Source organism: Bombina bombina, chromosome 3, assembly GCF_027579735.1.
Source record: "Bombina bombina isolate aBomBom1 chromosome 3, aBomBom1.pri, whole genome shotgun sequence".
NCBI classification, from domain to species: domain Eukaryota; kingdom Metazoa; phylum Chordata; class Amphibia; order Anura; family Bombinatoridae; genus Bombina; species Bombina bombina.
Window position 1 is genome coordinate 498,504,516 of NC_069501.1, and position 14,931 is coordinate 498,519,446.

Sequence of the window (14,931 nt, forward strand, 5' to 3'; positions counted from 1 at the left end):
CGGTGCTCTAGTTAAGATATAATGAAAATCTGACCTGCTATGAGTACTTGAGGATGGAGTTGAGAAACACTGAACTAGAACATAATAGCAACAATATCTTGTGACTACCCACAGTGTCCCCACTGGCCCCCAAAAAATATTCTTAAAAATGTTTATCACATAAAATTTAAAATAAATATCTAAATACCTTCTCTTACAGATTTTGTTCCATTCTCTAACTATTTTTTATTTATTTTTTATTTTATGTGTTTATTTCAGATCAATTAAAAGCATAGAATGTTTCATTGAAACTCAGAGACCACCAACACCTTCAAGCTGCTGGTTTTAGCAATATTTTACATAAATATACAGAAAGTTTTAAACACATACTATATGGGAGGCTACATTTGTACAGTACAACTACCTCAAAATTCAGATATGAACTATAATATTCAAACCAAATCATAATGCAAGTTGCACATATTATATTTACATATATGGACCCTTTCATTATCAAGTGTTGCATTAGCTGAACTTCCTAAATTCTATAAAAGTTCCTATATAACAAAGTATATAACTAGCATATGCAATATTTGTATACATTTCTGTTTATGCTATTATGCCAAAAGAAATAAAGTTTCTCCAACTTTTTACATTGTTTTTTTCTGTTTTGCTTAGTACATAAACTGACAACAACATAATGCATAGCAACTTAACTTTACTTTGTTACAGCAATATCTACAATATATAGGAAGTTGGGACTGTTTCTATAGAAGATGGTTTTTGCCACAGACCTAATTCTGGCAATCCCAAAAATTTGTGTTGGTCTATTGGATTGCCATACAGCAAAAGAAACTTCAAACTAGTGAAGGAACAATTGATAACACTTTCAGTGTGAGTACAGGGCTGTTAATCGTTTGACTAACGCTTGTAATTGTTCAAAGAAAAGTATGAATAAAAAAAAAAAAGTTATGTATCTACACAACAATATTTATATACAAATATATATATATATTTACAATGTTCTCCTGTACAAAGTTCATTAAAATAGATTAATGCACTATAAATAGCACAATAGAGTTATATCTGTCTATGGAAGACAATGAGGTGACAAAACAGTGGTAAAATACTTTTATAAGTAGGTGTATTCATTATAACCAGAGTGTATTATGGATGTTTTCTACCAGCATATTAACTTGTACCTGAATTAGTATACCTTCTAAAGATTGTACACATGCTTCACTATTAGTGAATAGAAGATAGAGGTAACATTTACTTACAGAAGTGTTATATAGTTCGCATGTATACAAAATGGCTTTAAGAAGCTACTACTGATTTTACTTCTACTGTAAAGTCAGAAATGTAAAACTTAAAAAACAAATTTACATAGTTGTATTAATATCCAGTACTAAAATGTAATTCTACAAAAAAAATAACAAATTTAATTTTAACCCATAGCTGCTCCAGTTTTGCACTTCTTCATGATACTGATACATTTAAAAATACAGTGGATTAACATACTACAGCTTTTTTTTTTATTCCCTTGGTAAAGTCTAATTAATCATTTATACCAAAGCCATGTTATTAACAAAGATGGCAAATATCAATTATGCACAAGTAAATCTGCTTCAACCAAATTCAGTTGTATTTTTTTTGGAGTTATTTGTGCATTTTTCTTTTGGTTACAGTATTGCAGCGGAACATTGTACGGAGTAAACAAAAAATAAAACAATCAAGGGATGAAAAAAAAAATGTGTCAAGTAATTCAGTACTTTATAAATTATTATTTAAATATTGAGAAATACTGTACATGAAGTAAACTGCCACGGAGCTAAAATAAATTAAATCATTTAAATATTACAGTTTTGTACCACTTTGATAATACCAGGAATAAAAAAAAGAATGTTTGATATTAACATATTCTGTAGTTTTTTCTTTAACTGGCATGATATTAATTTGCCTAAAATATTAAGTAGCAGATTATGTAACATGTTTATTACAGACCAGTATGAGTAGTGCCAGTTTTTTTTAACCCCCATAAAGACAGCAACATACACTATAGGTTGGCCATCACAAGGGCTTCCAGGGCTGTAGGAGCACGGTTCTTGCTGACAGTGATGACGCTGACAGTGATGAGGCTGCTCTCCGATAGCCCTTAATGCGCTACAGATGGCTGACGTGTCATTGATAAAGGTTTACAATTACAAATTGCAATTTGTAGCACTTAAAGAACATCAACATTCTTAAGAAGGATACACACATTGATGATACTACAGCTCATCATTTTCTTGTTTTAATACCATATAAAAATGTTCTGGATTCTGATTGTGCACTCCATAAGTGACAATATAATTATGCTAAAAAATACTGCTGAAATATTTGTTTTTGCGGATATAACTGAATAAACCATCTCAAAGTTCCTTTTTTTTTTACAAAAAAAACATACTTTTTACAATATTGCCCTTCCTTCAGAAGTGCTTTTAAAGGGATCAGCCTTTTTGGTACAAAAAGAGAGCTAATTTGCCTCTCCCATTTAACACTTTGTAGTGTAGCGTTCTTTCACAAATGATTCCTTTTAGGCACATTCAAGTAATTACAAGTAACAGTAAATGAAAATAGCCAGACATGTGGCTTGATAAAAGTTTAGAGATTTTTGTCCATTCTTTGGAATGGAATAAAATTACTTCCTTCTTTCAGAACCTTTGGATTTTAGATGGCAACGTCCTTGCAAAGATGTAGAACTCGATTCTAAGAAGTTCATGTGTTCCACCACAAAAATTCTCATCTCAAAGGAAGAGAAATTGTAAGCAATGTTAAAATATTCAGTAGAAGGCTTCTGAGAGAACACTTCCACTTCACGCAGAGTGCTCAAGTCATTTAATGGTCACCAGACTAATTATGGATCCAGTCGAGAATAATGAGAGTCATACTACCAATCATAACGAAGAATCCACTGATGAGAAACAGTACAGCCCCAATCTTTTGCACTGATTTCATGGACTCCTTCTTAACTAGTTTGATGTAAAAAGCAGATGGCAGTATAAAGATCAACATTGCTGCAGCAGAGGCCCCAATAAATCCAAAGATATCCCTTATAGTTGGAACGAAAATAACAAGAGCATTGGTAAATCCCAGTATTACGACCGTTATCAAAGTATGGCGTATTAAGCTGAAATCCTTCCCTGAGCACAATAACTCAGTGATAGAGCTGCGAATTGGAAAAATGACAATAGGAACGGTCAAGGTGACTGCCACAAGTACTGCCAAACGCACAATAATAAAGATTACACCAGATCCGACAAATGTGGAGTAAGTATGGAGTAACTCTGGTTCAACATTCCCATAAAATGTCAAATATCCAAAGAGGGCAGCTAAGAGGTACATGATAAACATGGCAAAAACATAATTTATGCTTACCTGATAAATTCCTTTCTTCTGTAGTGTGATCAGTCCACGGGTCATCATTACTTCTGGGATATTACTCCTCCCCAACAGGAAGTGCAAGAGGATTCACCCAGCAGAGCTGCATATAGCTCCTCCCCTCTACGTCACTCCCAGTCATTCGACCAAGGACCAACGAGAAAGGAAAAGCCAAGGGTGAAGTGGTGACTGGAGTATAAATTAAAAAATATTTACCTGCCTTAAAAACAGGGCGGGCCGTGGACTGATCACACTACAGAAGAAAGGAATTTATCAGGTAAGCATAAATTATGTTTTCTTCTGTTAAGTGTTATCAGTCCACGGGTCATCATTACTTCTGGGATACCAATACCAAAGCAAAAGTACACGGATGACGGGAGGGATAGGCAGGCTCTTTATACAGAAGGAACCACTGCCTGAAGAACCTTTCTCCCAAAAATAGCCTCCGATGAAGCAAAAGTGTCAAATTTGTAAAATTTGGAAAAAGTATGAAGCGAAGACCAAGTTGCAGCCTTGCAAATCTGTTCAACAGAGGCCTCATTCTTGAAGGCCCAAGTGGAAGCCACAGCTCTAGTAGAATGAGCTGTAATTCTTTCAGGAGGCTGCTGTCCAGCAGTCTCATAAGCTAAACGAATTATGCTACGAAGCCAAAAAGAAAGAGAGGTAGCGGAAGCTTTTTGACCTCTCCTCTGCCCAGAGTAAATGACAAACAGAGAAGACGTTTGTCGAAATTCCTTAGTTGCCTGTAAGTAAAATTTTAGAGCACGGACTACATCCAGGTTGTGCAGTAGACGTTCCTTCTTTGAAGAAGGATTTGGGCATAAAGAAGGAACAACAATCTCTTGATTGATATTCCTGTTAGTAACTACCTTAGGTAAGAACCCAGGTTTAGTACGCAGGACTACCTTATCCGAATGAAAAATCAAATAAGGAGAATCACAATGTAAGGCTGATAATTCAGAGACTCTTCGAGCCGAGGAAATAGCCATTAAAAATAGAACTTTCCAAGATAACAACTTTATATCAATGGAATGAAGGGGTTCAAACGGAACGCCCTGTAAAACATTAAGAACAAGGTTTAAACTCCATGGTGGAGCAACAGTTTTAAACACAGGCTTAATCCTGGCCAAAGCCTGACAAAAGGCCTGGACGTCAGGAACTTCTGACAGACGTTTGTGTAACAGAATGGACAGAGCTGAGATCTGTCCCTTTAAAGAACTAGCAGATAAACCCTTTTCTAAACCTTCTTGTAGAAAAGACAATATCCTAGGAATCCTAACCTTACTCCAAGAGTAACCTTTGGATTCACACCAATATAGGTATTTACGCCATATCTTATGGTAAATCTTTCTGGTAACAGGTTTCCTAGCCTGTATTAAGGTATCAATAACTGACTCAGAAAACCCACGTCTTGATAAAATCAAGCGTTCAATTTCCAAGCAGTCAGCTTCAGAGAAGTTAGATTTTGATGTTTGAAGGGACCCTGTATCAGAAGGTCCTGTTTCAGAGGTAGAGACCAAGGTGGACAGGATGACATGTCCACCAGGTCTGCATACCAAGTCCTGCGCGGCCACGCAGGTGCTATTAGAATCACTGATGCTCTCTCTTGTTTGATTCTGGCAATCAATCGAGGAAGCAACGGGAAGGGTGGAAACACGTAAGCCATCCTGAAGTCCCAAGGTGCTGTCAGAGCATCTATCAGGACTGCTCCTGGATCCCTGGATCTGGACCCGTAACGAGGAAGCTTGGCGTTCTGTCGAGACGCCATGAGATCTATCTCTGGTTTGCCCCAACGTCGAAGTATTTGGGCAAAGACCTCCGGATGAAGTTCCCACTCCCCCGGATGAAAAGTCTGACGACTTAAGAAATCCGCCTCCCAGTTCTCCACTCCCGGGATGTGGATTGCTGACAGGTGGCAAGAGTGAGACTCTGCCCAGCGAATTATCTTTGATACTTCCATCATAGCTAGGGAGCTTCTTGTCCCTCCCTGATGGTTGATGTAAGCTACAGTCGTGATGTTGTCCGACTGAAACCTGATGAACCCCCGAGTTGTCAACTGGGGCCAAGCCAGGAGGGCATTGAAAACTGCTCTCAATTCCAGAATGTTTATTGGCAGGAGACTCTCCTCCTGACTCCATTGTCCCTGAGCCTTCAGAGAATTCCAGACGGCACCCCAACCTAGAAGGCTGGCGTCTGTTGTTACAATTGTCCAGTCTGGTCTGCTGAATGGCATCCCCCTGGACAGATGTGGCCGAGAAAGCCACCATAGAAGAGAATTTCTGGTCTCTTGATCCAGATTCAGAGAAGGGGATAAGTCTGAGTAATCCCCATTCCACTGACTTAGCATGCACAGTTGCAGTGGTCTGAGGTGTAAGCGTGCAAAGGGTACTATGTCCATTGCCGCTACCATTAAGCCGATTACCTCCATGCATTGAGCCACTGACGGGTGTTGAATGGAATGAAGGGTGCGGCAAGCACTTTGAAGTCTTGTTAGCCTGTCCTCTGTCAGGTAAATCTTCATTTCTACAGAATCTATAAGAGTCCCCAGGAAGGGAACTCTTGTGAGTGGAACGAGTGAACTTTTCTTTTCGTTCACCTTCCATCCATGTGACCTTAGAAATGCCAGCACTAACTCTGTATGAGACTTGGCAGTTTGAAAGCTTGAAGCTTGTATCAGAATGTCGTCTAGGTATGGAGCTACCGAGATTCCCCGCGGTCTTAGTACCGCCAGAAGAGCACCCAGAACCTTTGTGAAGATTCTTGGAGCTGTAGCCAATCCGAATGGAAGAGCCACAAACTGGTAATGCCTGTCTAGGAAGGCAAACCTTAGGTACCGATAATGATCTTTGTGAATCGGTATGTGAAGGTAAGCATCTTTTAAATCTACAGTGGTCATGTACTGACCCTCTTGGATCATAGGTAAAATTGTCCGAATAGTCTCCATCTTGAACGATGGAACTCTTAGGAATTTGTTTAGGATCTTTAAGTCCAGGATTGGTCTGAAAGTTCCCTCTTTTTTGGGAACCACAAACAGATTTGAGTAAAACCCCTGTCCCTGTTCCGATCGTGGAACTGGATGGATTACTCCCATTAACAAGAGCTCTTGTACGCAGCGTAGAAACGCCTCTTTCTTTGTCTGGATTGTTGACAATCTTGACAGATGAAATCTCTCTCTTGGAGGAGAGTATTTGAAGTCCAGAAGGTATCCCTGAGATATTATCTCTAGCGCCCAGGGATCCTGAACATCTCTTGCCCAAGCCTGGGCGAAGAGAGAAAGTCTGCCCCCCACTAGATCCGATCCCGGATCGGGGGCCCTCAATTCATGCTGTTTTAGGGGCAGCAGCAGGTTTCCTAGTCTGCTTGCCCTTGTTCCAGGACTGGTTAGGTTTCCAGCCTTGTCTGTAGCGAGCAACAGCTCCTTCCTGTTTTGGTGCAGAGGAAGTTGATGCTGCTCCTGCTTTGAAATTACGAAAGGAACGAAAATTAGACTGTCTAGTCTTGGCTTTGGCTTTGTCCTGAGGCAGGGCATGGCCTTTACCTCCTGTAATGTCAGCGATAATCTCTTTCAACCCGGGCCCGAATAAGGTCTGCCCTTTGAAAGGTATATTAAGCAATTTAGACTTAGAAGCTGACCAGGATTTTAGCCACAGCGCCCTGCGTGCCTGAATGGCGAATCCTGAATTCTTCGCCGTAAGTTTAGTAAGATGTACTACGGCCTCCGAAATGAATGAATTAGCTAGTTTAAGGACTCTAAGCCTGTCCGTAATGTCGTCCAGAGTAGCTGAACCAATGTTCTCTTCCAGAGACTCAATCCAGAATGCCGCTGCAGCCGTGATCGGCGCAATGCATGCAAGGGGTTGCAATATAAAACCTTGTTGAACAAACATTTTCTTAAGGTAACCCTCTAACTTTTTATCCATTGGATCTGAAAAAGCACAGCTATCCTCCACCGGGATAGTGGTACGCTTAGCTAAGGTAGAAACTGCTCCTTCCACCTTAGGGACCGTTTGCCATAAGTCCCTTGTGGTGGCGTCTATTGGAAACATTTTTCTAAATATCGGAGGGGGTGAGAACGGCACACCGGGTCTATCCCACTCCTTAGTAACAATTTGAGTAAGTCTCTTAGGTATAGGAAAAACCTCAGTACTCGTCGGTACCGCAAAATATTTATCCAACCTACACATTTTCTCTGGTATTGCAACTGTGTTACAATCATTCAGAGCCGCTAACACCTCCCCTAGTAATACACGGAGGTTTTCCAGTTTAAATTTAAAATTTGAAATATCTGAATCCAGTCTGTTTGGATCAGAACCGTCACCCACAGAATGAAGTTCTCCGTCTTCATGTTCTGCCACCTGTGACGCAGTGTCTGACATGGCCCTAATATTATCAGCGCACTCTGTTCTCACCCCAGAGTGATCACGCTTACCTCTTAGTTCTGGTAATTTAGCCAAAACCTCAGTCATAACAGTAGCCATATCCTGTAATGTGATTTGTAATGGCCGCCCAGATGTACTCGGCGCTACAATATCACGCACCTCCCTCTGAGCGGGAGATGTAGGTACTGACACGTGAGGCGAGTTAGTCGGCATAACTCTCCCCTCGTTATTTGGTGAAATTTGTTCAATTTGTACAGATTGATTTTTATTTAAAGTAGCATCAATACAGTTAGTACATAAATTTCTATTGGGCTCCACTTTGGCATTGCAACAAATGACACAGGTATCATCCTCTGAATCAGACATGTTTAACACACTAGCAAATAAACTTGCAACTTGGAAATACAATTCAATTAGAATAATATTAAAACGTACTGTGCCTTTAAGAAGCACAGAAGATCTATGACAGTTGAAAATTAATAAATTGAAACAGTTATAGCCTCAATCCTTGTAAACAACACAACTTTAGCAAAGGTTTAATCCCATTAGCAAAGATAACAAATTCTGAAAGCAGGAAACAAATTACAGAATAAACGTTTTTTATCTCAGTCAAACTATAATTCTCACAGCTCTGCTGAGAGAAATTACCTCCCTCAAAATAAGTTTTGAAGACCCCTGAGCTCTGTAGAGATGAACCGGATCATGCAGGGAATACAATGAGTTGCTGACTGAAATATTTGATGCATAGTAAAAGCGCCAAAAAACGGCCCCTCCCCCTCACACACAGCAGTGAGGGAGAACAGAAACTGTCAGAAAACAGATTAAGCAACTGCCAAGTGGAAAAATAGTGCCCAAACATTTATTCACTCAGTACCTCAGCAAATGAAAACGATTTTACATTCCAGCAAAAACGTTAAACATAATCTCTAGTTATTAAACAGCTTTATGTATTTCTTACAGTGTAATTCTAGTGAAGTACCATTCCCCAGAATACTGAAGTGTAAAGTATACATACATGACATTATATCGGTATGGCAGGATTTTCTTCAATTCCATTGTCAGAAAATAAAAACTGCTACATACCTCTATGCAGATTCATCTGCCCGCTGTCCCCTGATCTGAAGTTTACCTCTCCTCAGATGGCCGAGAAACAGCAATATGATCTTAACTACTCCGGCTAAAATCATAACAAAAACTCTGGTAGATTCTTCTTCAAACTCTGCCAGAGAGATAATAACACACTCCGGTGCTATTTTAAAATAACAAACTTTTGATTGAAGATATAAAACTAAGTATAATCACCATAGTCCTCTCACACATCCTATCTAGTCGTTGGGTGCAAGAGAATGACTGGGAGTGACGTAGAGGGGAGGAGCTATATGCAGCTCTGCTGGGTGAATCCTCTTGCACTTCCTGTTGGGGAGGAGTAATATCCCAGAAGTAATGATGACCCGTGGACTGATCACACTTAACAGAAGAAAAAGGAAACGTTGGAGACTTCTTCTACGGCTACGACCTTTAAGCTCTTGGTAGATGGGAAGAACAGCTGGATGACACACAAAGGAGAACGTAAGGATGGGTACAGCATATACAGTCTGAGAATTAAACACAAAATATTTTGGTGTGCACATCTCATCGTCAGTCTCATTGTGAAGAGCTTTATTGACTGGTACGTGTGAGGCCAGATGAGGCAAAGTGCTGTTTAAAGTGGAATTCATGGCATTGTGATTAAACCATAAAGGACATGTAATCTGAAACTTTTTGTAGATCACAACAATGATAAAGAAGACCATGCACAGAAGGGAAAGCCCACTTGTGTATCCCAGGTATCCTAAGTTTTTAAGCAGTGACAAAGGAAGGATGAGACTTACAGAGACTATCAAAACCAGATAATCTCCATTTAAATACCATTCTCCAGAGCTCTCTTCAATTCCCATAAGTGCCTTGATTACAAGGGGCAGTTCATATTTCACAATGTAGAGATAGCTGGACATGGCTCCAATATTTTGCATTGTTATAGAGCCAGAAGCTGCCAGTTTTCCAGGTAAGCCAAAGGCCTTGAATCCCAACTGCTCATACAATAAGGAACCTCCTTCACTTGCTGTTTTCAGTAGTAGATGGATGGAATATATAGAGAATAATGCCACAAATACCAAGAGAATCATGAACAGGGCAATTCCAGTGTTGGCCATGGCATAAGCCAGCCCAAGAATACCACTTCCAACAATCGCATTGCTGAGGTTAAACACTGACATCCTAAATGATGTTTTCCCTGGAAGATATTCTGTTTCACATTTCTTCTTTGCCAGCGTTGGCTCAAGAAGGAAATTTTGATTTTCTGAATCCACATCATAATGACATTTAATAGAGAGCTTCTTTGCAGGGTAGGCGAAGTCTTCATTACTGTTGGAGCTGCTGCTATCCTCATCAGGAGAGATGTTAAACCGTCCCATCTCAGCTTTGGTCATCTTATCCGGACTATGTAAGCCTTGTGCAGAATCGGAGAGGCTTTAAAAAAAATATATACTGTGCCTCCAGGAGCTGATGTAGATGTTGGTGCGGCTGCTGTTGCTGCGGAGCTTGGCTTTCTGCCTGTATATGGGGTGCGGCGGGTATATCGGAGATGTCGATTTAAATAGCAATAAATAAATCTTCAAAATAGATAAATATAAAAAAATATAAAGATACGTTATAAATAAACCACGAATAAAATGTGACAAGCACTGAGAACGCGTAGAAAAAATATATATAATCTTAATGTAACAGAGTTTACTGCGGTGACCTCCTCCCTCGGGTCCCATTCTCTAACTATTTTAATTTGAAATACAATACTTTCTCAAACCCACAGTTTATGTAGGGGCAGTTCCTGGCGGGGTTTCCACTAGGACATCTGCTCCAGATACACCATCAGCACAGACTGGGTCTAGCTGGGTCAGCCAGAGCTGTAGTGTTGAGCACTTCCGATACCTACTCATTGATAGTACACACATTACATGCACACCTGGAACCTAGGGTAGCTAGAAAGATTAAGGTGGGGAGGTACTCAAAAATCATTTGAGCTTTCTAGAGAGATATATCAGGTGAAGGAGATGGCAAAAGAAGAGACGGGAGAAAAGAAAGCTAGGAGGACTGAATCATATAAGGGGTAGGTTAAAAGTTTCAGGTTAATCGGGTCATGTTATTTAGAGGCACACCCACAGCATGGGTTAAATGTCTTAAGGATGCAAAGGATTGGCCTGGCATCAGTAGGGTTCTGACTTTATGAGGAGGTTATAGTCCAATCAGAATCTCCACTTTGTAATGAAAGAGATGGAGCTATGGTCCAAACTGAAGCTATGGCATGGGTCAGTTGCTGGGCAGGTTAGGCACGCAACTCAGGGGCGGCAGCCCAGGCTTTTGAGGAAGAGGGGTGGTAGAGAGTGCAAGTGCGGGTAACAGTGTTTTTTCTGCACATAATAAATCTACTGTGGCAAGCCTCATGCAGGGGTAGAGTTTTTCAGGCAACGGGATTCAATTAATGGGCGGCAGCAGTTCAGACCATCTTCTTCAGGAAAGAACCAACACCTGTTAAATCTCATGGAAATTTGTAGTTTTCTTCGGGAGTACTCCAAGAAGAGAGTGGCAGAGTTCCTCAGATCAGGGCTTCTTTGTGGTTTTCGCATCCCTATGAGGAGTCCAGTGGTTCCTCATCTTCCATGAGGAATTTGCAGTCAGCCTATGAGATCCCCCATTCAGTGGAGAAGTTAGTTAAGGATGTAATTTGCAAGATAGTTGGACATTTTTCTTCCCCTCCATTGCCAAAGCTTGTGGTCTCTTCACTAGGGGTAGGGCCAAAGAAAGAGGTATAAAAATTTAATCTGATTCAGCACCTGTCTCACCATATTGGAGCCTCAGCCAATGATGCTCTGGATGAAGGTAATACTGTACATCCGTAGTCTAACAATCCTTTGAATCTGCATTGTCGCTGGTGCAAGACTTTGGCAATAGGACAGAGATGGCCAAGGTGGACATTGAGTCCGCATTTCATCTTCTCCAAAATCATTCTGAAAGCTTTTATTTGATGGCTTGCAGGTTCCAGGACCGGTTTTACGTGGACCTCTGCTTGCCAAAGGGGTGCGTGATTTCTTGCGCCTTTGGCCAGCAAAAAATAGAAGGTCCTTCTACCTGTTTGGTATTTCTAGAAATCAAAATTGACACTGTAGCTAAGGAGTGTAGGTTGCCTGCACAGAAGATTAGCGCTGCTATAGAATCTTGGAGTCCAGCAGGGCCACCCTGCAGAATTTTCAATCTATGCTAGGGTTGTTGAATTTTGCCACCAGGGTAATAGCAATTACACCTGCATACCAATGGCCTAGGTGCCTAATTTAATGGGCCTTTGTGCACAGTGGTTTAGTTCCCTTAGTGGAAAGTATAGGCTTCTTAAAGAATCTCACGCTGCTAGAGCTTTACCCATTTTTGGTTGCTGTTGACTTATAGTGGAAATGCCCACAGAACCAGGTAGTCAATTTTTGGTCGGACAATTTGATGGTGATCCAAGTTATTAATCTGCTGTCTGCTTCTTTTCCTCCTGTTGTAAATGTGCTTAGACAGTTAGTATTGCTGTGCTTGCACCACAACATTGCATTTAAAGCCAGGCATATCCTGGGGCTTTGCAATGTAATCGCTTACTTACTGTCTAGGGGCCAATGGAGGCAGTGCCTGCTGTGGAGGCCAATGGTGATGAATATCCTCATTATCTCTGGCAGGTGGTGAGTTCTGGGGAACTGAGATAAGTCTACTGCAGGGGATCGCTGGCACCTAGAACATGGCAGCCTTACCGTAGGTACTGGGAGAGATACATCTTGGAGAGTCCCAACTGTACAGTTATTTCTGCAGTGGATAGCCTGCTTGCATGACAAGGGCCTTTCCCCAGGGGCAATTGGGAATTGTGCAGCTGCCATTTCCTTCTTTTCCAAGCTTTATGGGCTTGAGGATAAGTCTAAACCTTTTCTGGCTTGTACAGAGCTTAAGAGAGCACATAAACTAGGAGAAGCGAGTAAGGACATTAGGGAGTCAGTGACTAGACGGAGACTAGTGCAGATGATAGCCATTTTGGAGGAGATTTGCAGCTCTGGGGGTATATTCTTGGTTCACCAGGAGTCCTTTTCTCAATTTCAGCTCAGGTCAGTCGTGTCTAGAGTTGTACTGAGCTTGGGTTAGAATCCATCAGCTGTGGCTCCTCATTCGTTTAGAATCGGTGTGGCTACTGATGCAGCTTTGGCAGGTTATACAGGTGAGCAAATCAAGTCCTTAGGGAGGTGGTCTTCCAACAGGTTAAGAAGTACATGAGGTTGTTGAGGCAAGGGCTGATCTGATCTTTTTAGTAGTGTTTGGGCTAGTTTTGTCCTTTTTCTGATGTTTCTTTTGTGTGCAGTTGTTGGAAGATAGTGGGAAGCCAGGGTTAATTTGTTCAGGTTTGTCTAAGCCGTTTTAGAGGGTTTGGATTCTAGGCCATTCTTTTATACATTGGGCAGCCCTATGGGCCGCAGCTTAGTCTAATAGATTGCAGCTGGCATTGCCAGTAGCCAAGCTGTGTATTCATTGGCTGGGGAGAAGAGGCATGGTGTGTTTGGACTTGCAGACTCAGGTGGCAGAAGCCAGAAGGAGGTGGGTGGTGCCCCCATGTGATAGTTTTACACCTAGGGGGTAATGACATTGGGACTATGCCCATGGGAGACTTGACCAGGATTATGGTGTCAGATGTCAGGTGGTTGTTGGCTCAGTTCCCTGGGAAAAAGATAATATGGTCAAATATCATCTCCCATAATGTGTGGAGGCATATGGGATCAAGAAAAGCTTCAGTGGCAGAAAGATGGTGGAACAAGAAAGCAGGGCTTAGTCTGGGGGTGAAATGGGAGTGGGACAAGTAGAGCAATAGGAAGCTAGTAACTGGGGGCTAGCATGTGCAATGCCCCCCCCTGCAGATTCACGGCCAATCGGCCGATAGCAGTGGGTGTCAATCAACCCGATCGTATGCACCTTAGAAGCGGCGGACGAGTTAAAGGGACATTATACACTCATTTTTTTCTTTGCATAAATGTTTTGTAGATGATCTATTTATATAGCCCATAAAGTTTTTTAATTTTTTTTATAGTTTTGCTTATTTTTAAATAACATTGCTCTGATTTTTAGACTCCTAACCAAGCCCCAAAGTTTTAGGAGAATACCATCAGATATCTACTCCAGCTTGCTCCTGTTTGTGTAAAGGGTCTTTCCAACTACATTTTCAACAGAGCTAAACTAAGTAAGTTTTTAAACAGTTTTATACTGGGTTTTTATATCAGTATCTGTGCATCTTATTCTTTATAGTAATGTCTATTAGATGCAGTAATATAAAAATTGGTGCATACTGTCCCTTTAAGAGGCAGCGGTATTAAGACGACTGCTTCTTAACTCCTGTTTTCGGCAAGCCTAAAGTCTTGTGTGGAAACAGAGGTATTTGGCCCCATTCAGACCATGATAAATTGGAACCATAGTGCCTAATGTAATTGGTCTGGGGCTGTTTTTCAGGGTTTGAGCTAGGTAGTTCCAGTGAAGGTTCATCGTAATGCTACAGAATACAAAACATTTTAGACAATTGAGTGCTATTGATTTGTGCTGTAAATTCACAATAACCAGGTTATTGGCGGACCTAATGAACAGAGGGCCCTGTTTCAAGAATTATTTTTTGGGCCCCCACCCTATAAAAGCATATCACCGCTTTTGGGATATACACTAAATATAAATTATTTAGTCAGCAACTTACAGCAAAATTGCTACTTTCAAAAATACCAGGGAAATGCCTATCATAACAAGGAGGGGGCACTGTTCGGGACCTACCGGAGAAGCACGCCTAAGGAGTGGGCACTGGTCCCTCCAGTCTCAGCGTACCACATAGAGGGATGCCAAGACACAACTCCTCCATTTACTGCCTGAGGACTCAGGTGTGGGAGTTCATATAAAAGCTCACTTTTCCCTTCACTCTGGGCTGTTATTGCCTTTCTACCTTGCTCCTGGTTCCTGTCAAGCTAAAGCATACTTACCTGCTATAGGAAAAAGAGAAGATGCAGGCACTGCTGTGGATAGCTTAAAAACAATAAGTCTTTATTTGAAGAGTCATTAAAAAAATTAAACA

The 14,931-nt window shown here is 41.0% G+C and overlaps 1 protein-coding gene across 1 annotated transcript; it reads right to left on the reverse strand.

The window, feature by feature from the left end:
• Positions 1-221: 221 nt before the first annotated feature.
• LOC128653511 (sodium-coupled neutral amino acid symporter 2-like) lies at positions 222-10,312 on the reverse strand. Its single transcript, XM_053706859.1, has 2 exons — positions 9,268-10,312; positions 222-3,407 (listed from the first exon to the last, which is right to left on the reverse strand). Exons 1-2 carry the CDS (start codon positions 10,244-10,246, stop codon positions 2,872-2,874), a joined length of 1,515 nt encoding a protein of 504 aa, XP_053562834.1. The 5' UTR covers positions 10,247-10,312; the 3' UTR covers positions 222-2,871.
• Positions 10,313-14,931: the final 4,619 nt, after the last annotated feature.

Bases quoted from the DNA above. Each gene is read 5' to 3' on its own strand.
- LOC128653511 (XM_053706859.1), bottom strand. From the start codon at position 10,246: ATGACCAAAGCTGAGATGGGACGGTTTAACATCTCTCCTGATGAGGAT. The intron at 3,408-9,267 runs GTTTCCTTTTTC...TACAGAAGAAAG, and splicing joins CCGTAGAAGAAGTCTCCAAC to GAATTTATCAGGTAAGCATA.